This window comes from Oncorhynchus clarkii, chromosome 3, assembly GCF_045791955.1.
Source record: "Oncorhynchus clarkii lewisi isolate Uvic-CL-2024 chromosome 3, UVic_Ocla_1.0, whole genome shotgun sequence".
NCBI lineage: Eukaryota > Metazoa > Chordata > Actinopteri > Salmoniformes > Salmonidae > Oncorhynchus > Oncorhynchus clarkii.
In genome coordinates, this window is record NC_092149.1 from 43,778,904 (window position 1) to 43,806,508 (window position 27,605).

Genomic DNA, 27,605 nt, shown 5'->3' on the forward strand with positions numbered 1-27,605 from the left:
AGAAAATAAATGTTAAAAATTCCATGATGGTTTTCACTGTGTAACATGTTCACAGGACATGGGTAAGATACTACACACACAAAATGTATGATCATCCTCACTTGAATTAAAGTGGTCACAGCGCTTCAAGTGTAATGCTGTCCCAAAGGGCATAAAACTAAAGGAGGAGACTGTTTAGGAAGCAAAAATAAAAGGAAATCACCTTTAATTTTTCCCCTCCCAGTCTCTCCAGTCATTTTGATCATCACAATAGATATCCATCATTTACCTGGCCAGCGTCTGCAGGTAAAGGCAGCCGATCTTGTTGGGAATCTCGTCCGAGACACCCTCCTTGAGGCTGGGCAGTGTGGAGTGGAGCGGGCGAGGCGGGTGGTGGCACAGCAGGCTGGGTTCAGCAGCACTGCTTAAGGACAGCAGGAACAGGGCGTTGGCACGGATCACCTGGTGGGCCTCCATGGTGGGAAGCGCCCGCGGCGTCTTCACCTGCAGGGGCTTCTTCCTCGACTGCTTCACCTGGATGGGTAGGGAGGGTGGTTAGAGGTAACGGATGGGTTAGAGGGCAAAGCAGGTAGCCTAGCAGTTAAGGGCATTGGGCCAGTAACCAAAATGTTACTTAGCAAGGCACCTTAATTGCTCCTGTAAATCGCTCTGGATAAGAACTTCTGCTAAATGAATAAAATGTAGAGTTAAAGTTTGTGGTAATATTTGTAGGCAGAGGGCTGCGGGTCCCTAGAGAGATCATTGCGGCGCTGTCTGTATTTGTCATGCTTCTGTTGGAAGCGTGCAGTCAGATCAGACAACTTTGGGATTAAAATATTTTTTGTTATCCCGCAGGTTATTTGGAAACGGTCATCTTTCTGCACTTTATGGGTCAGCTTACCTATTGTATTAAAAAGGACATCTTTGTCGCATTATTCACACACAGAATTCGCTGCTTCAAGTTAAGTAGCCTACCTCGCCTATCCTAGTTGGGTGTGCGAGATCAAGTGCGCCTAGTATAGGTGTGGTCTCAATGAAATAGAGTAGGCTGCCTATGCAGTTCCAAGGAAATATACCTCCTAAACATGATTAAGCTATAGTTTACTACATCGCCTATAAATAAATATTGATCAATCATATTTGTGACCCGTTTCAGGAAACTAGGCGTATGTCGCGGGTCACTATTTCACAGGAGAACCGTTTGAACGTAAACTTTTTTAAATAAATGTTTTATCAAAATGCGTTTGCCAGAAATGCCTTCTCGAACATGAACTTTCATGTGCCTTAATAACAAACTTGCATGCCATCTGTTAATACGAATAAAATTGTTAAATTACGAGCATAGTTTTTGCCAAAAAAGTCAACAACCTTCCCGCTAGCCATGATTGGTTGAGATAATGAGTGGGCTGGACATGCTGAGAGATGAGCATGCTTCTGTCGATTTGAGCTTGTCAGTATGTGTTGGTAATCCTGTTTAACGCTGCTTTTTTTTAATGTATTGTGTATTAAAGTGTTGCTCTCCACTTTTTGGAGGACTAAGTTTTGAAATCAGTGGAATTAGTGTATAATAGCTAAGGAGATGGAGAAAACACCCGTCTCCGGATGACATCTTCAAACCAAGGGCAACCATGGCATCCGACAGGAGACGCATCTAACCATGAATGATGTATACGGGTAAGATAGTCTAGCTAGCTACATTTTCAGATATTACTCATTACTCATTTTGACAGAAAGGGCCATTGCTTGGCTCGCTATAGCCTAATGTTAGCTAGCTAACATTGAACCTGGTTGGTTAGCTACCTGCAGATTCATGCAGGGTAGTAACGTCATGAGTTGTGCTATGGTTGATTGTTTACCTAGCAAGTATGCTAACGTTAGCTGGTTGGCTCGCTAGCTAACGTTAAGTATATGACCTTATTATTCATACCACAGACCATTTGCTTAGCTAGCTATAGCCTAGTGTTAGCTAGCTAACATTGAGCCTGGTTGGTTAGCTACCTGCTCTGATAAAGTAGTCTATAAAAAATAGCTCAAAAGAAAGTGCAAGTCTCTCCAACTCAGCTCTCTTTAATCTCCATCTAGCCTATTTGCTGATATAGCCAAGTAATAAAATGGGCCACGTGACAATCTCTGGTAATTAAACCTATTGCTTAGGTTATTTTTGCCCATTTTGAAATTTCCTTTAGGGCGCAAAACAGCTGCGACCATGACTGATAAGTGAGCTGCATCGTTACATATGCCTAAAATAACAGAGGGACTACGGTTGGGTTCGGGACAAGTTCTTGCAGTAGCAGGTGGGAGTCGGACAGAAAGCCAGCGGGTGTTGGAGGGTGCAGTATGAAATGCTGCGGGTGCAGGCGGGATAAATAAATCAGTCCCGGGCAGACCTCTACTTGTAGGAATAATGCATTATGATGCAGTTATAATGCATTGTAAGACTGTCACAACCATGTTACCAAGGCTGTTTATGAAAGTACATGGTTGCGAAAGGTTATCCTCTGAACTGTGACTATTACAGTGAGAAATTAGAATATTGAGCATAATATGTTGTTAAATCCTGACGGTTAACTATCCAAGTATCCATTTGTTAAGTTTCCATTTGAACTTGGAGAATTTAATGTGTAAAGATAAGGTACAAAACAACAATTGATTGAAGCATCAAGAAGTACACTACCTTTTCCCTGGCTGCAGTCTGCTTCTCTCTTAGGTACTTCTCCCTGCAACGGTCACACACCAGGTACCAGGTGCTTCCTCCGATCCCGCCGTCTCCACAGTTTCCCGCCCAGCCCCCACAGAAGTGGCCAATGCTGTTATAGCCCTGGCCTCCCGCATAGCGACCACAACCTGCCCAAAACAAAACAACAAATTAAGCTAAAATCCACCAACTTAAATAGAACATACAGTGCCTTGCGAAAGTATTCGGCCCCCTTGAACTTTGCGACCTTTTGCCACATTTCAGGCTTCAAACATAAAGATATAAAACTGTATTTTTTTGTGAAGAATCAACAACAAGTGGGACACAATCATGAAGTGGAACGACATTTAGTAGATAGTCTCAGAGGTCCGTTAAAAGCGCAGAGAGCATCATGAAGAACAAGGAACACACCAGGCAGGTCCGAGATACTGTTGTGAAGAAGTTTAAAGCCGGATTTGGATACAAAAAGATTTCCCAAGCTTTAAACATCCCAAGGAGCACTGTGCAAGCGATAATATTGAAATGGAAGGAGTATCAGACCACTGCAAATCTACCAAGACCTGGCCGTCCCTCTAAACATTCAGCTCATACAAGGAGAAGACTGATCAGAGATGCAGCCAAGAGGCCCATGATCACTCTGGATGAACTGCAGAGATCTACAGCTGAGGTGGGAGACTCTGTCCATAGGACAACAATCAGTCGTATATTGCAAAATCTGGCCTTATGGAAGAGTGGCAAGAAGAAAGCCATTTCTTAAAGATATCCATAAAAAGTGTAGGTTAAAGTTTGCCACAAGCCACCTGGGAGACACACCAAACATGTGGAAGAAGGTGCTCTGGTCAGATGAAACCAAAATTGAACTTTTTGGCAACAATGCAAAACGTTATGTTTGACGTAAAAGCAACACACCATCCCCACTGTCAAACATGGTGGTGGCAGCATCATGGTTTGGGCCTGCTTTTCTTCAGCAGGGACAGGGAAGATGGTTCAAATTGATGGGAAGATGGATGGAGCCAAATACAGGACCATTCTGGAAGAAAACCTGATGGAGTCTGCAAAAGACCTGAGACTGGGACGGAGATTTGTCTTCCAACAAGACAATGATCCAAAACATAAAGCAAAATCTACAATGGAATGGTTCAAAAATAAACATATCCAGGTGTTAGAATGGCCAAGTCAAAGTCCAGACCTGAATCCAATCGAGAATCTGTGGAAAGAACTGAAAACTGCTGTTCACAAATGCTCTCCATCCAACCTCACTGAGCTCAAGCTGTTTTGCAAGGAGGAATGGGAAAAAATGTCAGTCTCTCGATGTGCAAAACTGATAGAGACATACCCCAAGCGACTTACAGCTGTAATCGCAGCAAAAGGTGGCGCTACAAAGTATTAACTTAAGGGGGCTGAATAATTTTGCACGCCCAATTTTTCAGTTTTTGATTTGTTAAAAAAGTTTGAAATATCCAATAAATGTCGTTCCACCTCATGATTGTGTCCCACTTGTTGTTGATTCTTCACAAAAAAATACAGTTTTATATCTTTATGTTTAACTTTATCTTTATGTTTGAAGCATGAAATGTGGCAAAAGGTCGCAAAGTTCAAGGGGGCCGAATACTTTCGCAAGGCACTGTTTAATATACATTTATCTCTATGCTAAGATCACATTGAGTAGTGTTGCCATATTAGCAGAGATACAGTGCAAATGGTGTAATGGGGTTAGCCACCATCCGCCTCAGTATGAAGAAATGTTCTGCTTTAAAGCGTTATTTTTCATCCACAAATGTAATAAACAAAATATAGCCTGTCATAGGACTTAAAAATCAGATTTTTATATGTGAGAGGTCGGCTAACCTCTCACAGTGATATGACATGTGTATTTCTAACAGTATAGAATAAAAGCAAACCCAACATTGTTGATCTTACCTGGGTGGGCCTGCCTCATGTGGTAGGTGACAGGGTAGGGGTGCGACTCCCCACACAGCTCACAGATGGTGTCCTTCTCCGGTCCCCCCATGGCCAGCTGGGCCATCTCCCCAAACAGGTTCCCCCTGGGGCGCACCTCCGCCTTATCTCTTTTCTTTTTCTCCTTCTTGGACTTCTTAGTGTCCTTCTCGTTCTCCTTTTTCTTCAGGATGGCGCTGGAGCCCGGGCTGGGAAAAATCATGTTTTGGGTGGCTGCCTTGATGGTTGCCATTGAGATGTCCTCCCAGAATGCAACGAGGTGCTGGAGGGTGAGCGGCAGGATGGACTTAGCCCTCATGGTAGGGTGAGTGGCCACCTCGAAGGAGACGTGCTCCCCCTTGCCATCCTCACACTTTTCGGGCAGGGGAGGCTCTTTGAGCATTGACAGGACCTTGTTCTTGTTGATGCTGCCCATCTTGGAGATGTCTGGCCCATGCGGGGAGATGTTGAACATATTGAGGGCCGAGGATATCTCCAGTGAGTGGCGGTTCTTCAGCTTACTTTCCTTCTCCTCTTGGCCGCCCTGGCCACCCAGCGAGCTGCGGATGGGCGCGTGCTCCTTGGTCCGCTCTGGGTTGAACTTGAGGAACGAGGAGCAGGCCATGGCATCGTGGACGATACCCTCGTGCCAGAGGAACGCGGCGAAGACCGCCCGGGCACACTCTGCAACTGAGGGTGACATGGCCTGCTTGGCGGGTTCGGTGACCCTCGACGAGCTCTCACCCTTGAAGAGCGGGCCCGACTTGTCCTTCTTGGGGCGCACGTGTCGGCTGGAGGTCTTGCGGCTGACTTTGGGCGACAAGCGGCTGCTCTCCAGCTCCTCCTTCACGGGTGCCTTGCCGATGCTGAAGTGCACCTTTGAGGAGCCCTCCTCTGCATTCCTCACCTCCACGTTTTCATTGTTTCCCTCATCATCATTGGAAAGAAGAGCACTAGACGTACACACCTCCACCACCTCGCTGTGGAGGTTCTCCTGGGTCACATGGGGCGACGGGGTGCGGTTCTCCGCATTCCTATCTCCTCCTTTGCTGCTCCCGTCCTTGGGTGGTAGTTTGGGTTTGGGCGAGGTGGACCTTCCCCTTAGGGGCTCTGAGGTGAGAGGGACCTTCTTCCTCAGGGTGTCCGGGTCCAGGGTGTACGAGTCCGACTTGGACCTTTCTCTGGGCGGGTCCAACCGAGCCTTGGAGGGGCTGACATTGGGAGGGAGGTTCTGGTCATGGGGTTGGTTCTTGTCTTGTGGCATGTTCTTGTCAATTGGTTGGTTCTTGTCTTGTGGCATGTTCTTGTCAATTGGTTGGTTCTTGTCCTGAGCAAAGTTCTTGTCGTGCTGGTTTGAGGAGCGGGGTGAGGAGGTGCTGGAGGGGCTAGACCTCCCCGAGGTGGAAGAAAGTCCCTTCTGTTTGGGCGAGGTGGAGCGGGAGCCAGGGTTAGGCGACTCGGCGCGCAGCCCGGAGGAGTTACGATCGCGCCCGTCGGCCTTCAGTGCCTGCAGGGTGTTGTGGTTGGGCGAGTGGGAGCGGCTATGGGAGTCCGACCGCAGCTTGGCAGTGTCCGACCGCAGGATAAGTGCCTCGCTGGCCGGCGGATCTTTACTTTTGGACTGTTCCGAGGTGCGACCGCCACGCCCCTCCTGTTTTGGGGAGCGACTTTCCAGTCGTTGTTTGGTGGCCGGGGACATGGGCTGCGCCCCTAAGTTACCTAGTAGCCAGCCACAACATAGAAACAGTTATACAACAACTAAGAGGATTACTGTAAAAGGCAGCATATCTGAGTACAATACTCAACATCTAAGGGTCAAAACAAAATGGATTATGAAAGGGAAGAAAAATGGGGGGGAGAAGAGAAACAGTAGAAGTCTGGACATAAAAATAAAAAAAAATCATGTTAAAACATACAAATATTTTTGAGTCAATAAGTACCCTCTTTCTTAGACTGTGGAAAGTTGTGGACCAATACGTTTTAGTAAAATGACAGCATTAGAGCAGAGGACAAAGATTATTCTAGAAGAGCCTTCAATGGCCTTGACATAGATGAATATACTTTGGAAAAGTGTCTATCTATGCATGTCTGAAGACCACTTACACAGACAGGGGTAGCTAATGGATCATGGTGCAACTGATGAGAAGAAGCCCATGCAGCCCAGCACTGTGCCCTAGAATAGCTAATATAAACTCAGCAAAAAAAGAAACGTCCCATTTTCAGGACCCTGTCTTGTAAAGATAATTCGTAAAAATCCAAATAACTTCACAGATCTTCATTGTAAAGGGTTTAAACACTGTTTCCCATGCTTCCCATAAACAATTAATGAACATGCACCTGTGGAACGGTCGTTAAGGCACTAACAGCCTACAGATGGTAGGCAATTAAGGTCACAGTTATGAAAACTTAGGACACTGAAGAAGCAGTTTCTACTGACACCAAAAGAAAGATGCCCAGGGTCTCTGCTCATCTGCGTGAACATACCTTAGGCATGCTGCAAGGAGGCATGAGGACAGCAGATGTGGCCAGGGCAAAAAATTGCAATGTCCGTACTGTGAGACGCCTAAGACAGCACTACAGGGAGACAGGACGGACAGCTGATCGTCCTCACAGTGGCAGACCACGTGTAACAACACCTGCACAGGATAGGTACATCCGGACATCACACCGTTGGGACAGGTACAGGATGGCAACAGCTGCTCGAGTTATACCAGGAATGCACAATCCCTCCATCAGAGCTCAGACTGTCCGCTCAGACTGTCCTGTTGTAAGGCAGGTTCTCACCGGACATCACCGGCAACAACGTTGCCTATGGGCACAAACCCACCGTCGCTGGACCAGACAGGACTGGCAAAAAGTGCTTTTCACTGACGAGTTGAGGTTTTGTCTCACCAGGTGTGATGGTCGGATTCGCGTTTATCGTCGAAGGAATGAGCGTTACACCGAGGCCTGTACTCTGGAGCAGGATCGATTTGGAGGTGGAGGGTCCGTCATGGTCGGGGGGGGGGGGGGGGTCACAGCATCATGGGACTGAGCTAGTTGTCATTGCTGTGCATTACAGGGAAGACATCCTCCTCCCTTATGTGGTACCCTTCCTGCAGGTTCATACCGACATGACTCTCCAGCATGACAATGCCACCAGCCATACTGCTCGCTCTGTGTTTGATTTCCTGCAAGACAGGAATGTCACGTGTTCTGCCATGGCCATCGAAGAGCCCGGATCTCAATCCCATTGAGCACGACTTGTTGGATCAGAGGGTGAGGGCTAGGGCCATTCCTCCCAGAAATGTCCGGTAACTTGCAGGTGCCTTGGTGGAAGAGTGGGCTAACTTCTCACAGCAAGAACTGGCAAATCTGATGCAGTCCATGAGGAGATGCACTGCAGTACTTTTTGCAGCTGGTGGCCACACCAGATACTGACCGTTACTTTTGTTCAGGGACACATTATTCAATTTCTGTTAGTCACATGTCTGTGGAACTTGCTCAGTTTATGTCTCAGTTGTTGAATCTTATGTTCATACAAATATTTACAGATGTTAAGTTTGCTGAAAATAAACGCAGTTGACAGTGAGAGGACGTTTATTTTTTTGCTGAGTTTATAATTGGTCTTTAGAATTTATCCTGTCTAGGGACATTAGTCCCACCCCTAACCTCTATGTGAATAAGCATCTCCCCTATTCCTTCTGATAATTGTAGCTAGTGTTCAGTTTAGAACAAATTACCTATTTACTTGTGTTTTACTCTTGATAATCCTATTTATCCTGTTGTTCAGCATTAACTGACTCTGTAACGGATTCCCACATTTCAGTCTGAAGGAGGCATGCATTTTGTATGTTACCCACCCTTTTGCCTGAGAGCAAGAGATGAGAGTGCAGAACCATGCCCAGCCGCACTGCTTTTGTGCACCCGCTCGTGAGAAGAAGCAAGGCTGCGTGATGAAGAACCATCTACAGCGGAAAACAGTGGTAGGTAAGCAAAACACAGGGAATGAATGCAGGGACACCCTCACAGAGAAAAGAAGCGTAGCATGTACAGATAAGTAGAGAAAACAGGTAAGAAAACACTCCACATAGAAAGGGAAGGAGGGAGAGAGGAGTGAGAGAAAGAAGGAGAGCGCTAGAGTGATGGAGGATGGCCATTGAGAGTGTAAAAAATATGGAGTCAGACCAACAGACATATGGAGAGCAGACAGCTATAGGATATCAGAGGGTAGTAAGAGATGCATGAACTAGGGCTGGGAGACATGAGTTTGAGCCAGGGGCTGAGAAAATGGAGTGAACGGAAACTAATTGATACATGTTATACTTTATTGAAACCTAATAGTTGGGAGCATATCCACTGACCTGACCATGAGATTGTCTCTGATTTACACACTACAGGTGCTGTGAGTTAAGGTTAGTCATATTGACACATTCTCAAGGCATTTATTTAGTGCATCTGCCCAGGACCTTTATAGAGATTTATAAATGTAAAGAATGAAAGCATGTAGTAAACTAATACAGTAATAAGTACACTAAATGATGCTACCTAAATTCATATGATGAATTACACTAAGGTAGTCAACATTTGCAATGGGAGCACTAAGCAGGAATGGGAGCTGGTGTTTAAAATTAGAATCAGTGATACGCGTCTACCAAGAGGAGCAGGGTGACTTCTGACACAAAGACGAAGGCAGAGGCTGCGTTCGTCAACATTTGTCGTCAGACACCTTTTAAATTGCAGGACATAGAAGCAAACCTATGTACAAATGCAACTATCTGTATGGGTGATCGTCAAATGCAGCCCTTTTGCCTCACTCTCTTGACAATATCTCTGGGCAGACTGCTGCTCGTGATCACGCCATATCGCTGAGTCTCTGTTTAAATCAGGGATGAAGATGGAGAAAGAACACTGGTATATAAACAAAAAGCAAGCAGCTACATTACTAGGCAAGGTATTGTAAGCAGCAGTCAGAACATAACAGCAATGTTAGGGTGTCTTCGGTCCCCCCTGCCCCCCCCAAAAAACAGAAAAAAGCTAAACAAATACGCAAGTAAAAAAATCACAAACAAAAGAGTGATAAGCTAAGGAGGAATTAAGATGGGACCAGGAGCACCTGGGCAAGCAAGCGTCGACACTGTCATACAGACGGACCGACTTACTCGGAAGCTGTGGCTGCGGCTGAGACACTTGGGACCTGGGGCATTGTCCAAACACAAATGGGCTGTGGACAAGGGAGGAGGAGGGAGGTTGGGCGGCTTGCTCAAATACGGAGGAAGAGGAGGGAGGAGCAGCTGGAGGGAGGAAGGGCCCAGACTGAATGGCACTATTCAGTATGGCAGTCAACCTTTGGTCACCTGCAAATAACGGAAGAGAAGGGGAAGGGGGACTACAGCTTAGCTTACACTATGGTCTTATAGGATTCCAAAAGGTGGGGTATAAATCAATCAATGAATCCATTAAACAGTAACCATTAAAATGTCCATTGATTTATCTATCATCTCCCACACAGGTAATGCCAGAGAGGTAGAAGGGGGTGGGGGTGTGTAGGGGGGTGAGGTGGGAGTTTCTGGATAGGAGGGGAGAAGGGGGTAAACTAAAGTGACATGGGGTAATGGGTGATGTCACAGGGTGGGGATTTGGGACAGTAATGGCGATTGGCCGGGCCGGGGTTGTGTCACTTGGGACAAAGTGTGGAAGCCAAATAGGGAAAATAACACTGTTTGTACTATATGTACTGTAGTATCTCTAAGGTAGAGTGCATCTGCTTTCTACCCAACAACATAGAAAACTCCTCTCCTTCACTCATTTCCATATGGAATAAGAAAATTATCTAAATTTCCCTGAAAGATTTTAGGAGAAAAGTTCAGTGACTCAGTTTTGACTAATTACAGGGAAAATCAAGTATCAATCAAGTATCAGGTATAAATAGTTCCATAGAGAGAGATTTTGAGAGTCCCCTTTATTCAGACATATTCTACTGATTAATTTACCTTACATTTACCAGCTAAGAAAAAAACCTGAGGAAAAGTTGGAGGGATTTTGGAGAGGAAAATAGTCCAATGAGCCAGTAGGAAGCTGTGGGGGTTGATTCCGATTTGGCAGGACACCCTTTCACTTGGGGGGGGGGGGGGGGGGGACTTGTGAACACTGGTGTTGGGAAGATATTCCAGGTCCCACCTGACCTGGCAGAAGCACACTAACTGGCCCATGCACACAGACTGAGACACATTATGACTGAACATAGCAGTGATGTTAGGTATGACATACACACAAGTGAAACAATGAGACATGCAGAACAAAAGAATGGACACAGTTAGTGCTTATTGACAGCCCCTGTGGCCTCGAAGGGTCAACTTGATCCAGTATGCGGAAATACTACCCACTTTCCCATGCTTTTGAGTGCATTACTAACTGATACAATCGGTTTCCACTAGTATTGTTACATTACCCAAAAATGCTAGCCAGAAGATTTAGGACTCATCCTGACCAGCTAACACATTTTAAGGGGTTGTACAAAATGATACCACCCTAGATATTGTGCTGTATTTGTATATTGCATCCTTATTGGCCATATGCTAATGAGGTCCTGTAGAAATGTAGGGGTTCAATGAGGAAAGCATCTCTCTTACGTGGCTTGTAATGTGAAGCAACGTCAAGCTAGCAAGAAATGTGCCTTCATAAAGATACATGAAGCAGATGACGTTTTGGAGGTGTCTAAACCTAAACAAACTCGAGAAACAGCAAAGTAAGAGATGGATTTCAAGCAGTCTTTATGGTAAAAAAGAACATGAACTATGAGAAAGTCCACTTTAACTTGCGGAGAGGATAAAAAGAAAGTGGATTATTTTGTCACTGCCTTATATGCCCTAGCAGAGCATTGGAACTCTGGACTTTTGCATGATAAGCCAATTAGAGATAGGCTATCTGTTGGACTAACAGCAAACATGCGCCTGTCAGAAAGGAAGCAGCAAAGTCACCTGCAAGGTGACATAGTAACAACAAAAAGAGGCATGCTCAGTGGATAGAGTTATGCAAAAAGGCAGCCAGTATTAGTGGAAACAGATATTCCAGCATGAGAAAGCTATGGTAATGCTAATGGAAAATAGCAGCCAAAGTGTCGAAACCGTGGCAAAAGCCCTGCACCGTGTGCAGCTAATGAAGTAGTGTGTGAAGTAGTGTGTGACCCTGTAAACAAGGTTCAAAAGGTGATGATAGCATTTTCCTAGGAACAATAACAGCAGGAGGCGACCCATGGATGATTCAAGTGATGGACAGAAATGTGAAATTCAAAATAGACACTGGTGCCGATGTGACTTTTATCTCAGACAATGTGTTCAATCACATTTTTGCAGGAACCAGCAAGCCAGCTCTGCTAAAAAAAAAAAATCTAATCTACGAAACCTCCACTAAGGAACTACAAGTGTAGTCCTACAAAAGGGAGAAAAGGTTACACTGGAAGATGTGTAGGTCATCAGCGATTTACACACAGCTTTACTAGGAAGATCAGCTATCACACAAAGCTTGAGCTAGTTGATCGACTTGACAGCACTGATTTACAGACACTGAAAGAAAGCAATCCAAAGCTGCTTTTGGCACAGTACAACAACTATATACCATCAAGCTGAAATCCTGCACAGAGCCCTACTCACTCCATGACGGATTCCTATGACATTGATGCCAAAAGTCTAGAAAGAGCTAGAGAGCAGGCAAGGGTTCAAGGTTGTCACCAGAGTGGGGGGGCCCAAGGACTGGTGCGCCAGCATGGCGGTTGTCCCAAGAAGAACAGAGAAGTGCGGACATGCATCGATTTCACTTGTCTCAAAGAGTCAGTGTTTAGAGAAAAATATACTTCCCACTGTCGAACAGACCCCTTGGCTCACTAGCCGGGAGGAAGATCTTCAGCAAGCTTGATGCGAACTTGTGCTTCTTGCAGATTCCGCTAGCGGAGGAGTCAGTTATGCTAACAACCTTCATCACACCTTTCGGACGTTACAACTTCAGCAACTTAACACTTGGTGACAGAGGTCACTGAAGGGTTGGAAAGTGTGGTCTGTCACATGGTAATGTGTTAATCTGGGGCCAAACACAGGAGAAGCATGATGCAAGACTTCATGCCACATTTCAGAAGATGGAAAAAGTCGGCTTAACTCTGAACATGGACAAATGTGACCTGTCAAAGCAGGAAGTGAAGTTCCTGAGCCACATTATCTCGGACAAAGGAATGCAGCACGACCGACAAAGACAAGAGGCTGTCAAGGAGCGAGCTGCAGAGTTTCCGAGGTATGGTGAACCAGCTGGGAAAGTTCATCCCTCAGCTGAAAAGGACAAACCTCTCAGAGACTTACTCTCAATGAAAAACAACTGGTACCGAGGGGCCAACTAAGCCAGAGACTTCAAAGAGCTGAAGGAGGAGCTGACATCCACACCCGTGTTAGCCCTGTACGACCCAAACAAAGAGATGTCTAAGCCGATACGTCTAAGCCGGACATGCATCAAAGAGCGCACAAACCACACAGAACCACTCATACCATCACAACTTCCAGAGAGAGACCCTGGTAAAGACTGGGAGCTGACTTGCTCACTCTGAAAAGCGCCAACTACCAACTAGTAGGACTACTTCTTAAGGTACAGTGCCTTGCAAAAGTATTCAGCCCCCTTGGCATTTTTCCTATTGTGTTGCATTACAATCTGTAATTTAAAATTATTTTTATTTGGATTTCATGTAATGGACACACAAAAGTCCAAATTGGTGAAGTGAAAAAAATGACATGTTTAGAAAAATTCAAAAAAATAAATGAAACGGAAAAGTGGTGCTTGCATATGTATTTCACCCCCTTTACTACGAAGCCCCTAAATAAGATCTGGTGCAGCCAATTACCTTCAGAAGTCATAATTAGTTAAATAAAGTCCACCTATATATATACATATATATATATATATATACTATATATATATACACTATATATATATATATATATACACAGACACACACACACATACATACGTCTGTTCTGAAAGGCCCCAGAGTCTGCAACACCACTAAGCAAGGGGCATCACCAAGCAAGTGGCACCATGAAGGCCAAGGAGCTCTCCAAACAGGTCAGGAATAAAGTTGTGGAGAAGTACAGATCAGCGTAGGGTTATAAAAAAATATCCAAAACTTTGAACATCCCACGGAGCTCCAATAAATCCATTATTAAAAAATGGAAAGAATATGACACCACAACAAACCTGCCAAGAGAGGGCTGCCCACCAAAACTCATGGACCAGGTAAGGAGGGCATTAATCAGAGAAGCAACAAAGAGGCCAAAGTTAACCCTGAAGGAGAGGCAAGGCTCCACAGCGGAGATTGGAGTATCTTGTCCATAGGACCACTTTAAGCCGTACACTCCACAGAGCTGGGCTTTACAGAAGAGTGGCCAGAAAAACATATTGGTTAAAGAAAAAAAAAAATGCAAAAACGTTTGGTGTGCGCCAAAAGGCATGTGGGAGACTCCCCACAAAAGAAGGTACTCTGGTCATATAAGACTAAAATGGAGCTTTTTGGCCATCATGGAAAACGCTATGTCTGGCACAAACCCAACACCTCTCATCACCCCGAGAACACCACCCCCACAGTGAAGCATGGTGGTGGCAGCCTCATGCTGTGGGGATGTTTTTCAGAATTGAAGGAATGATGGCTGGCGCTAAATAGACTGGGATGGAGGTTCACCTTCCAGCAGGACAATGACCCTAAGCATACTGCTAAAGCAACATTTGAGTGGTTTAAGGGGAAACATTTAAATGTCTTGGAATGGCCAAGACAAAGCCCAGACCTCAATCCAATTGAGAATCTGTGGTATGATTTAAAGATTGCTGTACACCAGCGGAACCCATCAAACTTGAAGGAGCTGGAGCAGTTTAGCCTTAAGAATGGGCATAAATCCCAGTGGCTAGATGTGCCAAGCTTATAGAGACATACCCTAAGAGACTTGCAGCTGTAATTGCTGCAAAAGGTGTCTCTACAAAGTATTGACTTTGGGGGTGGGGGGGGGGTTAATAATTATGCACGCTCAAGTTTTTAGTTTTTTTGTCTTATTTCTTGTTTGTTTCACATAAAAAAATATTTTGCATATTCAAAGTGGTAGGCATGTTGTATAAATCAAATGATACAAACCCCCATAAAATCTATTTCAATTCCAGGTTTTAAGGCAACAAAATAAGAAAAATGCCAAGGGGGGTGAATACTTTCGCAAGCCACTGTATGTGGAAATCGCAAACCTGTCTAACAAAGTCTGTGGACTTCGTAGTCCATCTGAAGTCCATCTTCTCCCACCATGGGGTACCTGAGGTCCAGGTTACAGACAGTAGGCTTCAGTTACCCGGACAACCCTTTTCCAACTTCGCTGCAGAGTATGGATTTTGCCATGTCAACAGCAGTCCAAAGTTCCCGCAAAGCAACGGAGAGGCGGAATGTGCCGTTCAGAGGGTGAAGAACCTTCTCAGGAAAGCAGTCGACCCTTACCTTGCTTTGCTGGCCTATTGGTCAACTCCACTCCAGAATGGCTTCAGCCTGGCACAACAGCTGATGGGACGACAGCTTCATACTACAGTGACGTCACTCGCCAAACACAGCAGCGGTCAGCTCAAAGGAAAAGGAGAGTGGTTCAGCAAAGCTTCAACAAGCGTCACAGAGTCAGCAACCTCAGCAGACTCCCACCTGGAAAACAGGTGTGAGTGATTGACTCAAAAGTAGCAGGAACAGTGCTGAGGAAACATGCAGCACCACAATGCACCATGTAAGCTCCCCACGTATCTGTCCGCAGGAACAGACATCACCTCATCCCTATGGATGGATCTGAAAACAACAACGCTACACAGGAGAAGATTCAAGTGTCTTCACCACTCCGACAAGCCAGATGTACCTGCTATACCCAGAACAAGGTGTGTGCGAGCAATAGTTAAACCTCAACGACTGGACCAATAAGTCAAGGCAAACAAGAAAAGACTGAGCTCTAAGTAAAAAAATTAAAAAGACAACAGTTGTCAAGGTGTTACAGTTCTAACTTACCTGTGGGGTAGATTTGTGTTACAATTAATTAGAGATGCATTTTGGATTAAAGTTTACAGAAAATATTTTATGTTCATGACTACGTTCAAATGTTCAAGAAGTACTAGTCAGGACAGACCTACCGAATAACCACTTGAGGTCTGTTGAGACAAAGGCAGTCTACACTTTGTACTCTGAAAAGGGGAGATGGTGTTATTTGCATATTGCATCCTGATTGGCCATATGCTAATGACGGCCTGTGCGAATGTAAGGGTTTATGAGGCTTGTAATGTGAAGCAACGTCAAGCTAGAAATACATTAGCCTTCAGTTACAGTTACTTTACTCACGCATAGACAAGTCTGATTACATGACAGGTATGTTGAAAATAAGTTAAACTTCTAAAAAGTGAACAGTACCTTTAAGATTTTGCTAATGCTACTATCCTGTCTCCACTATCTCCAAAACTACAAAAGTAGAGAGAAATTCTGAAGCCAACACTCTTAATTAACATCCACATGCCACCCCTGATTTGGGAATCTAAAAGCAAGACAAAAGCTGTGTTTTAATACTCACGGCACAATCCGTACTATTTGTGACGTGAATTGAGTATATACACTGCTCAAAAAAATAAAGGGAACACTAAAATAATACATCCTAGATCTGAATGAATTAAATATTCTTATTAAATACTTTTTTCTTTACATAGTTGAATGTGCTGACAGCAAAATCACACAAAAATTATCAATGGAAATCAAATTGATCAACCCATGGAGGTGGAAAACCACACTACAGGCTGATCCAACTTTGATGTAATGTCCTTAAAACAAGTCAAAATGAGGCTCAGTAGTGTGTGTGGCCTCCACGTGCCTGTATGACCTCCCTACAACGCCTGGGCATGCTCCTAATGAGGTGGCGGATGGTCTCCTGACGGATCTCCTCCCAGACCTGGACTAAAGCATCCGCCAACTCCTGGACAGTCTGTGGTGCAACGTGGCGTTGGTGGATGGAGCGAGACATGATGTCCCAGATGTGCTCAATTGGATTCAGGTCTGGGGAACGGGCGGGCCAGTCCATAGCATTAATGCCTTCCTCTTGCAGGAACTGCTGACACACTCCAGCCACATGAGGTCTTGCATTAGGAGGAACCCAGGGCCAACCGCACCAGCATATGGTCTCACAAGGGGTCTGAGGATCTCATCTAGGTACCTAATGGCAGTCAGGCTACCTCTGGCGAGCACATGGAGGGATGTGCGGCCCCCCAAAGAAATGCCACCCCACACCACGACTGACCCACCGCCAAACCGGTCATGCTGGAGGATGTTGCAAGCAGCAGAACGTTCTCCACGGTGTCTCCAGACTGTCACGTGTTCAGTGTGAACCTGCTTTCATCTGTGAAGAGCACAGGGCACTAGTGGCGAATTTGCAAATCTTGGTGTTCTCTGGCAAATGCCAAACGTCCTGCACAGTGTTGGGCTGTAAGCACAACCACCACCTGTGGACGTCGGGCCCTCATACCACCCTCATGGAGACCGTTTGAGAAGACACATGCACATTTGTGGCCTGCTGGAGGTAATTTTGCAGGGCTCTGGCAGTGCTCCTCCTGCTCCTCCTTGCACAAAGGCGGAGGTAGCGGTCCTGCTGCTGGGTTGTTGCCCTTCTACGGCCTCCTCCACGTCTCCTGATGTACTGGCCCGTCTCCTGGTAGCGCCTCCATGCTCTGGACACTACGCTGACAGACACAGCAAACATTCTTGCCACAGCTCGCATTGATGTCCCATCCTGGATGAGCTGCACTACCTTGAGCCACTTGTGTGGGTTGTAGACTCCGTCTCATGCTACCACTAGAGTGAAAGCACCGCCAGCATTCAAAAGTGACCAAAACATCAGCCAGGAAGCATAGGAACTGAGAAGTGGTCTGTGGTCACCACCTGCAGAACCACTCCTTTATTGGGGGTGTCTTGCTAATTGCCTATAATTTCCACCTGTTGTCTATTCCATTTGCGCAACAGCATGTGAAATTTATTGTCAATCAGTGTTGCTTCGTACGTGGACAGTTTGATTTCACAGAAGTGTGATTGACTTGGAGTTACATTGTGTTGTTTAAGTGTTCCCTTTATTTTTTGGAGCAGTGTAGTATGCTTATTGGTCATAGTTTGGATATAGGAAGTTACCGGATGTCGTACTAAATTTGCCAAAATACAAAGTATCCATGCAGTGGACACTTTGCCGTGCTTTTAGGGTCCATAATGAAATGGGCATTGCTTCACAACATTTTTAGATTTGAAGAAAATGGTAGAAAATATGCAGCCGAAGTCCGCCGAAAGCCGATACAAATTCATTGCTTTAACTAATTATGAAAAAATGTTGAGCAAATGTAATAAAGTATTGACTTTTCAAATAAGTTAAGTTACACGTTATGTTGTTTGAAAGTTTGTTAGCTACATTATCCTTACGAACCGCATAGTATTACAGCAGTGGGTACCGATATGTTAGCTAGCTACCTAATGTTAGTTGGCTACTAATATATCCAACTTGCCAGGCAGTATTATTAATTATCTGCTATCTAACTAACTACCCAACATGTACGGACTTCAATATTCACATCATTCTTAGCTAAGTGGATTAGTCGTTGTGTGTTTCAATGGACATTGTTCATTCTGGCTATCTACCCTGATTTCAGAGCACTTTCGCGCAGAACTGATGAATTTACGAATGCTCAACACCTGTTGAATATGGCCAGTATCAGTAAACATTGGCAAAAAAAATAATTACAATACAGTTACAGTCACAATGATCTAGATAACATGAAAACAGCCTAACCAGCTCTGCTAAGGCGAGTAAAATGGTCAGAGTGAGGTGTTCTCTGTCTCATTTGTGTCTGGAAGTAGCTAGCCAACGTTAGCCAGTTAGCTTGGGCACTTAACTGCCGTTGAACACTCGGATCAACCCTACTCCTTGGTCAGTTTCCAATGTGCACTCTGAAAGCTCCGAATTTATCAACGGACAATCTGACAACACTCTGGATTTATGAACGCCCAGAGCGCACTCTGGCACTCCAGATTGAATTTATGAACACAACCGAAATCATAAAATGTTTAGCATTTGTTATGCTAAAAAGCTAGCAAGAGGTTGCATAGCAACAGCATCAACTTCCAGTAGACAGGCGAAGCTATAGTACGTTCAACTGAAACGGTACCGTTCGTTTACAGTAAACTAAAAATAACTAATAGCATGTATATGTATATACTCATTAAGTACAGTTGAAGTCGGAGGTTTACCTTGCCCAAATACATTTAAACTCAGTTTTTCACATTTTTATTTTTATTTTTTTTATCCCTTTTTTCTCCCCAATTGCGTGGTATCCAATTGTTGTAGTAGCTACTATCTTGTCTCATTGCTACAACTCCCGTACGGGCTCGGGAGAGACGAAGGCTGAATGTCATGCGTCCTCCGATACACAACCCAACCAGCCGTACTGCTTCTTAACACAGCGCGCATCCAACCCGGAAGCCAGCCGCACCAATGTGTCGGAGGCTACACCGTGCACCTGGCAACCTTGGCTAGCGCGCACTGCGCCCGGCCCGCCACAGGAGTCGCTGGTGCGCGATGAGACAAGGAGATCCCTACCAACCAATCCCTCCCTAACCCGGAAGACGCTAGGCCAATTGTGCGTCGCCCCACGGACCTCCCGGTCGCGGCCGGTTATGACAGAGCCTGGGCGCGAACCCAGGGACTCTGATGGCACAGCTGGCGCTGCAGTACAGCGCCCTTAACCACTGCGCCACCCGGGAGGCCAGTTTTTCACAATTAATTACATTTAATCCTAGTAAATATTCCCTATCTTGGGTCAGTTAGGATCACCGCTTTATTTTAAGAATGTGAAAGGTCAGAATAATAGTAGAGAGAATGATTTATTTCAGCTTTTATTTCTTTCATCGCATTCCCAGTGGGTCAGAAGTTTACATACACTCAATTAGTATTTGGTAGCATTGCCTTTCAATTGTTTAACTTGGGTCAAAAGTTTTGGGTAGCCTTCCACAATAAGTTGGGTGAATATTGGCTCATTCCTTCTGACAGAGCTAGTGTAACTGAGTCAGGTTTGTAGACCTTGCTCACAAACACTTTTTCAGTTCTGCCCACTAATTTTCTATTGGTTTGAGGTCAGGGCTTTGTGATGGCCACTCCAATACCTTGACTGTTGTCCTTAAGCCATTTTGACACAATTTTGGAAGTATGCTTGGGGTCATTGTCCATTTGGAAGATCCATTTGCGACCAAGCTTTAACTTCCTGACTGATGTCCTGATGCTATCTATTTTGTGAAGTGCACCAGTCCCTCCTGCAGCAAAGTACCCAGACAACACGATGCTGCCACCCCCGTGCTTCACGGTTGGGATGGTGTTCTTCAGCTTGCAAGCCTCCTCCTTTTTCCTCCAAACATAAAGATGGACATTATGGCCAAACAGATCTATTTTTGTGTCATCAGACCAGAACACATTTCTTCAAAAAGTCCCCATGTGCAGTTGCAAACCGTAGTCTGGCTTTTTTATGACGGTTTTGGAGCAGTGGCTTCTTCCTTGCTGAGCGGCCTTTCAGGTTATGTCGATATAGGACTCGTTTTACTGCGGATATAGATACTTGTGTACCTGTTTCCTCCAGCATCTTCACAAGGTCCTTTGCTGTTGTTCTGGGATTGATTGCACTTCTCGCACCAAAGTACGTTCATCTCTAGGAGACAGAACACGTGTCCTTCCTGAGCTGTATGATGGCTGCGTAGTCCCATGGTGTTTATACTTGCATACTAATGTTTGTACAGATGAACGTGGTACCTTCAGGTGTTTGGAAATTGCTCCCAAGGATGAACCAGACTTGTGGAGTTCTACAATTGTTTTACTGAGGTCTTGGCTGATTTCTTTTGATTTTCCCATGATGTCAAGCAAAGTGGCACTGAGTTTGAAGGTAGGCCTTGAAATACATCCACAGGTACACCTCCAATTGACTCAAATTATGTCAATTAGCCTATCAGTAGCTTCTAAAGCCATGACATCATTTTCTGGAATTTTCCAAGTTTTTAAAAGGCACGTTCAATTTAGTGTATGTAAACTTCTGACCCACTGGAATTGTGATATAGTGAATTATAAGTGAAATAATCTGGAAAAGTTACTTGTGTCATGCACAAAGTAGATGTCCTAAATGACTTGCCAAAACTATAGTTTGTTAACAAGAAATTTGTGGAGTTGTTGAAAAATGAGTTTTAATGACTCCAACCTAAATGTATGTAAACTTCCGACTTCAACTGTATGTAGTATATAGTATGTTAGTATGGGTATTTGAACACAGCTCAAGAGAACCCAGGAAGCCCACAGGACATTGTCAGATAAGAAGCAGGAAATAAACAGGAAGTAAAAGATAGTGGATGCAGAATGACAGTGAGAGAAGAACTGATGAAGAGCAACTGTATGTGGAGAGTGGAGACTTGTGCATCTCTTCAGCAGTTCCCTAGTCAGTCAATCATACGTGTTGTACCCAAAGTGAAAATGTATCATGGACGTTAAAGGCAATGAATACATAAATAAAGTTTTTTTTTTTTTTTTAACTAGGCAAATCAGTTTCTTATTTACAATGCCTACTCTGGCCAAACCCTGACCCAGACACCGCTGGGCCAATTGTGCGCCGCCCTATGGGACTCCTAATTACGGCCGGTTGTGTCATAGCCTGGAATCGAACCAGGGTCTGTAGTGACGCCACTAGCAATGAGATGCTGCGCTACTCGAGAGCCCGCTTGTCAGGAAAAGGAAACTACTCCAATGCGAAATTAGAGAAATATTTTTGACATCCTCACTTGAGTTATGACTGCATAACTATAACTAGCACAATAAATCGGAGTGTCTCCAATAATCTGACTTGCACCGGCAATGTCATGAGTATATCAAGTCAGAATATTACTAGTCAGACAACTTATCATATTAGGAGCTATAAGGAGAGTTGCAAAGTATATATATCTTTTTTAAATGAATTGACAGTTGCTAGGGACCTACGTGTGAGGCAGCCTGGGTTTTGTTCATTTGGGAGCACAACAGACCATGTCTTAAAACACTTTGCAACGGACATCAAAAACTAGTATTTCCTACTGGGATAGATACACTACCTGCCCATTTCACTTGGATCATTTTCTTAAGTTTTGTGCCTCATAGCCACGATCCAGGTTCTGGACTTTCCTAAAGCAGAAGCAGCTGTAGCTACCAAGCCACAGGTGCATGTATAACTGTGTAGGCATCCCTCTCCCGCCCAGCCACCAAGCCACGTGCCCCGGCATGCCTCACCTTTGTTGTTTGAGATACCGTAGTCAAAGCCCTGTGCCCCATTGGCTGCAGTAGCCCTGTTGAATGCCTGGACAGAGAAGGGGCTAGGTGGTGGGGTCTGGGCCCCGTGCTCCAGAAGGGTTTGTTCTGTTGGGAGAGGAGACAGAGCTGGACCACGTTAGCTCCACCAACAACAGCAACCAAAACATCCATTCATATCCATGTTATATTAGTTTAAGTTACTGTCCAGTGAAAATCTAACTTTTAAAAGTGTATATATTCTGTTAACTCATACAATGCTGCAGACTCCTCATATACTCATTTGTGGCTAAAGCAAAAATGTAATTAACAAATAAACTTATTTCAAACAGACAGTTAAAAAAAAAAAGCTTGCCATTTCCTCATATAACATGACGTCATGTTTATGGCAGAGGTCGTCTCATTGGCGAAGCTGGCTAATCAGCTGTTTACCATACCACTATGTTGTTGGGGTACGCAGAACACAATTCAAAACACAGAAAAGCTTTTTAACATACTTAACAAAAAAAATTGGAAGGAAAACTATTTCACTCATATTGCATATTTAATAGAAAATCTGGAAACACTGGACGGACAGGCTATTCTTAAAGTAACTTCAAAACTAAGATGAGTGAGATCTGAGAGAACCCAATCCCAACTTGAGATCGAAAATCCCAACTTGAGATCGAAATACTCAACTCAATTTTCTTTAGGTCAACTCTCCCATTTGACTTGATTAACAGCAAAGTTAAATTTAGAGACATATTATCTCAAGTGCTGGATCAGCCTAAAGAATTAGGATCTTACAACTGTCCAGATACCCGGTAAATCTGATCCAAGATCAGCACTCGCACTCTGAGACACTTTGTGAATACAGGCTAGGGTTGGGCAGTATCCATATTTATGCTACAGGAACTATACGGTATTACCGGCAGGGCACACAAGGGGCACTATTTCTTTCCAAATGTGAAAGTAATTTATATTCAAAACGCTTGACCTTATTGAAAAAATGCTAACAAAGGCTAACAAATTACTAGTGAAATTCCATTGCAGACACTAGCTAAATGCTAACAAGCGCGAACAAACATTGCTAATTGCAAGGGCAGACAACCAAACTCAAAGTTACACAACAATCTTAAAAGGCTCCTAGCAGTTTGTTGCACGCATACAGCAGGGATCCTGAACCTAGATGGAGTTTATTGTCTATGCTGTAACCAAGAAGCTTGATTTTGAAGTAGGGATGTTAATGGTTAACCTTCGAAAATACATTTGACCCGTCATGCTTATCAGTCTATATTCTGCAAAAGTGCAGAAAAACAAAAACAAATATGGGATGAGGTAGGTAGTTGGTTGGATGGGCTATTTACAGATGGGCTGTGTACAGCGATCGGAAAGCTGCTCTGACAGCTGATGCTTAAAGCTTCAGTGATTTTTGCAATTTGTTTCCAGTCATTGGCAGCAGAGAACTGGAAGGAAAGGCAGCCAAAGGAGGTGTTGGCTTTGGGGATGACCAGTGAAATATACCTGCTGGAGCACATGCTAGGGGTGGGTGCTGCTATGGTGACCAGTGAGCTGAGATAAGGCAGAGCTTTACCTAGCAAATGACCTGGAGCCAGTGGATTTTGTGAATAATATGTAGCGAGTACCAGCCAACGAGAGCATATAGGTCGCAGTGGTAGGTGGTATAAGGGGCATTGGTGACAAAACGGATGGCACTGCATCCAGTTTGCTGAGTAGAGTGTTGGAGGCTATTTTGTAAATGACATCGCCAAAGTCAAGGATCGGTAGGATAGTCAGTTTTACGAAGGTATGTTTGGCAGCATGAGTGAAGGAGGCTTTGCTGCGAAATAGGAAGCCAATTCTAGATTTAATTTTGGATTGGAGATGCTGAATATGAGTCTGGAAGGAGAGTTTACAGTCTAACCAGACACCTAGGTATTTGACATATTCCAAGTCAGAACCATCCCGAGTAGTGATGCTGGACCAGCGGGCAGGTGCGGGCAGCGATCGGTTGAAGAGCATGCATTTAGTTTGACTTGCATTTAAGGGCAGTTGGAGGCCACGGAAGGAGAGTTGGATGGTATTGAAGATCGCCTGGAGGATTGTTAACACAGTATCCAAAGAAGGGCCAGAAGTATACAGAATGGTGTCGTCTGAGTAGAGGTGATCAAAGAATCACCCGCAGCAAGAGCGACATCATTGATGTATAGAGAAAAGAGTCGGCCCGAGAATTGAACCCTGTGGCACCCCCATGGAGACTGCCAGAGGTCCGGACAATAGGCCCTCCGATTTGACACACTGAACTCTGTCTGATAAGCAGTTGGTGAACCAGGCGAGGCAGTCATTTGAGAAACCAAGGCTGTTGGGTCTGCCGATAAGAATGCGGTGATTGACAGAGTCGAAAGCCTTGGCCAGGTCGATGAAGACGGCTGCACAGTACTGTCTTTTATCGATGGCGGTTATGATATCATTCAGGACCTTGAGCGTGGCTGTGAGTTGACTTCAAATAATGAGGCATAGCTTACCTATTTTATAAAAACTTCCTCATGCCAATAACCAGCACTTCTCTCCTGTTCTATTGGTTTTCATATTAACTTGTCCAAAAGCACAATCCTAGTCATATTAGCAACCCATCATAGTTGTTCCTCTAAGATTCCTACTCTTTCTAAGTTTCGAACAAATATTTTAATCTCTGTCACATATGAAACTACTTGCATTAGTTGCACTGTTTACAACAGTGTTTTCCGCTAATTGCATTTGGGCAAATGTTTGAAAATGGCGTTTTATTATCTGCTTCATTACAGGACTTGCACCTCTACAGGATTGCCTTTCTCTTGCATTTCAAAGATGAAAAATAAAAATAAATGCATGTTTTTTTCTTTGTATTATCTTTTACCAGATCTAATGTGTTATATTCTCCTACATTCATTTCAAATTTCCACAAACTTCAAATTGTTTCCTTTCAAATGGTATCAAGAATATGCATATCCTTGCTTCAGGTCCTTAGCTACAGGCAGTTAGATTTGGGTATGTCATTTTGGGTGAAAATTGGAAAAAAAGGGTCAGATCCTAAAGAGGTTTTAATAGGGTATAGGGTAAGACTTAGTAAGTATTTCTATGATTCCTTGTAGCTTAGTATCTCCTTGCCACCTTCTCAACCCTACTGGAGGAGTATCAAGGTTCCTCCCCTCCGACCATCTTTTCCAATGCATGTTGAGAAGGAGACGAGGAGATAGGATGTGGGGAATCGAGGAAAGATTCAATGAGAAAGCTCTTAATGAAAATGTCCGGTTCTTGTATGCACTCATAGTATCAGAGTGATAGGTTTCACTCTCCCCACATTTTCCAAAATAAGCCCAATGGGCTTTTTTGGGGCCTAAGCTTGTCGCCTGCCTTCCCGCCTTGGGACAACTCCTATTGTTAGGGCAGAAACATAAGCATTTCATCATTATATGCACAGATCTCTGATAGTATTTTCTGTTGGTCACGTGTTTAATGTTTGGGAAAAAATTGTACCATTTTTTGAACAGGTAAATGAGGGTCAGTCAGTCGGCAGCAAAACTGACAGAAATGTGCATCCCTACTTGCAAGCTAGCGACTTAGCTATCAAGTTAGAAAACCAAAAGCATAGCTGGAGCCCTGAGTTAGATAGTTAACTTAGGGTTAATTATAAGCAGTGGCGTAGCACACACCCCTGCAGCTCCCGCGAGGGGGGGCTGAACCTCCAAATTTCTATTTTATGGACGGTCCTGAAAATCATGCTGTGGCAAAAATATTTATACAGCCAAGCCCAATACAGACCCTCATCCAAAAATATAAAAAGGACACAGGAGTAAAAAGCAGTAAGTTAAGTTAAAAGGCTCTTACCTTCCTCATGGCGTAGGTACTGGTTTCCCCCACGGTCTCGGGCCAGAGACCAGGCCTCTCCTTCGTCGCTCTCGCAGAACTCCACCACACTGTTTTTGTCCAGCTGCACCCACGTCCCCTCCGTGTTTACCACCTGACGCACAACACAATGCTCTTTATCCCTATATACGCACACACACAAATGCTGCAGTCCACACACGCACACAGCACCATTCTCTCAAATACAATACAATCCCCCTATACATGAATGCACATCATTCCTTCAGAACAATTAAATACGGCATTGTAGCTATAATATTTCTCATAAAAGCAGCATTTTGCAGAGATCACTGGCTAAAGATAATTAATTAAACAACTTACTCTAAAAGTGAATCATATTGAAAGGTAAATTCATGTTTGTCTTGGTTTTCTAAAGGTCCTGAAAAAATCATCACTTTAGACAGACGGACACAAATGGAAAGTGGAAATGTTAATAAATGCAGAGGTTGCACTGCGTAGAGAGTGATAGCAAGACTTAGTAAGTATTTCTATGATTCCTCGTAGCTTAGTATCTCCTTGCCACCTTCTCAACCCTACTGGAGGAGTATCAAGGTTCCTCCCCTCAGACCATCTTTTCCAATGCATGTTGAGAAGGAGACGAGGAGATAGGATGTGGGGAATCGAGGAAAGATTCAATGAGAAAGAGCTGGGGAGCCATTGGTTCAGAGAGGGCATTCTAGTAACAGCATGACAACACCACATCCCCAATCAGAGGTCAAGCAGGAAGTAGGCACCATTCAGCACTTCCGGGTCAAGGAATTTTAGAGAGTTTAAAAAAGTCAACCAAGAAACAAAAGAGGACAGAAGGTGTAAGAGAGAAGATTCATTTGAGGTACAGTATGGCTTCAGCATTTCAAGAATCCAATGTCAGAAAATAGTGAAGGATTTTATTTTTTTTGCAAACAGAAAATATTGAATCCGTTTCAAATTATAAATAAACTAATATAGTTTAAATAAACTATCCTGAACAAAAAATATAAATGCAACGTGGAGTGTTGGTCCCATGTTTCATGAGCTGAAATAACAGATCCCAGAAATGTTCTACATGCACAAAAATCTTATTTCCCTCAAATTATCTGCAGAAATGTTTTTACGTCCCTGTTAGTGGGCATTTCTCCTTTACCAAGATAATCCATCCACCTGACAGGTGTGGCATATCAAGAAGCTGATTAAATAGCATGATCATTACACAGGTGCTGGGGATAATAAAAGGCCACTCTAAAATGTGCAGTTTTGTCACAACACGACAGATGTTGCAAGTTTTGAAGGAACGTGCAATTGGCATGCTGACTGCAGGAATGTCAACCAGAGCTGTTTCTCTACGTTGATGCCTCCAATGTAATTATAGAGAATTTGGCAGTATGTCCAACCGGCCTCAACCGCAGACCAAGTGTAACCACGCCAGCCCAGGACATCCAAATTTGTCTTCTTCATCTGCGGGATCGTGTGACACCAGCCACCCGGACAGCTAATGGAACTGAGGAGTATTTCTGTCTGTAATAAAGCCCTTTTGTGAGGAAAAACTAATTCTGATAGGCTAGGCCTGGCTCCCAACTGCGTGGGCCTATGACCTCCCAGGCCCTCCCATGGCTGCACCCCTGCCCAGTCATCTGAAATCCATAGATTAGGGCCTAATTAATTCATTTCAATTGACTGATTTCCTTATATGAACTGTAACTCAGTAAAACCGTTGACATTTTGCATGTTGCGTTTATATTTTGTTCAGTATATATTAAAATGAACAAAAATATATAAAT

The 27,605-nt window shown here is 44.2% G+C and overlaps 1 protein-coding gene across 26 annotated transcripts in view; it reads right to left on the reverse strand.

Annotated features, from left to right (window-relative positions):
- The window catches only part of LOC139395705 (E3 ubiquitin-protein ligase MYCBP2), a 350,297-nt gene that overhangs the window by 61,759 nt on the left and 260,933 nt on the right, over nucleotides 1-27,605 (reverse strand). For 18 of the 26 annotated variants that reach the window (XM_071143146.1, XM_071143125.1, XM_071143183.1 and 15 more), the window contains 7 exons: nucleotides 25,810-25,942; nucleotides 21,946-22,071; nucleotides 9,754-9,948; nucleotides 8,455-8,559; nucleotides 4,595-6,331; nucleotides 2,654-2,823; nucleotides 269-513 (listed from right to left, as the gene is read on the reverse strand). In XM_071143146.1, coding sequence (XP_070999247.1) covers nucleotides 269-513; nucleotides 2,654-2,823; nucleotides 4,595-6,331; nucleotides 8,455-8,559; nucleotides 9,754-9,948; nucleotides 21,946-22,071; nucleotides 25,810-25,942 — 2,711 coding nt within the window. The remainder of the gene's footprint in view (nucleotides 1-268; nucleotides 514-2,653; nucleotides 2,824-4,594; nucleotides 6,332-8,454; nucleotides 8,560-9,753; nucleotides 9,949-21,945; nucleotides 22,072-25,809; nucleotides 25,943-27,605) is intronic. The other 8 variants (XM_071143169.1, XM_071143175.1, XM_071143162.1 and 5 more) reach the window with 3 other exon arrangements.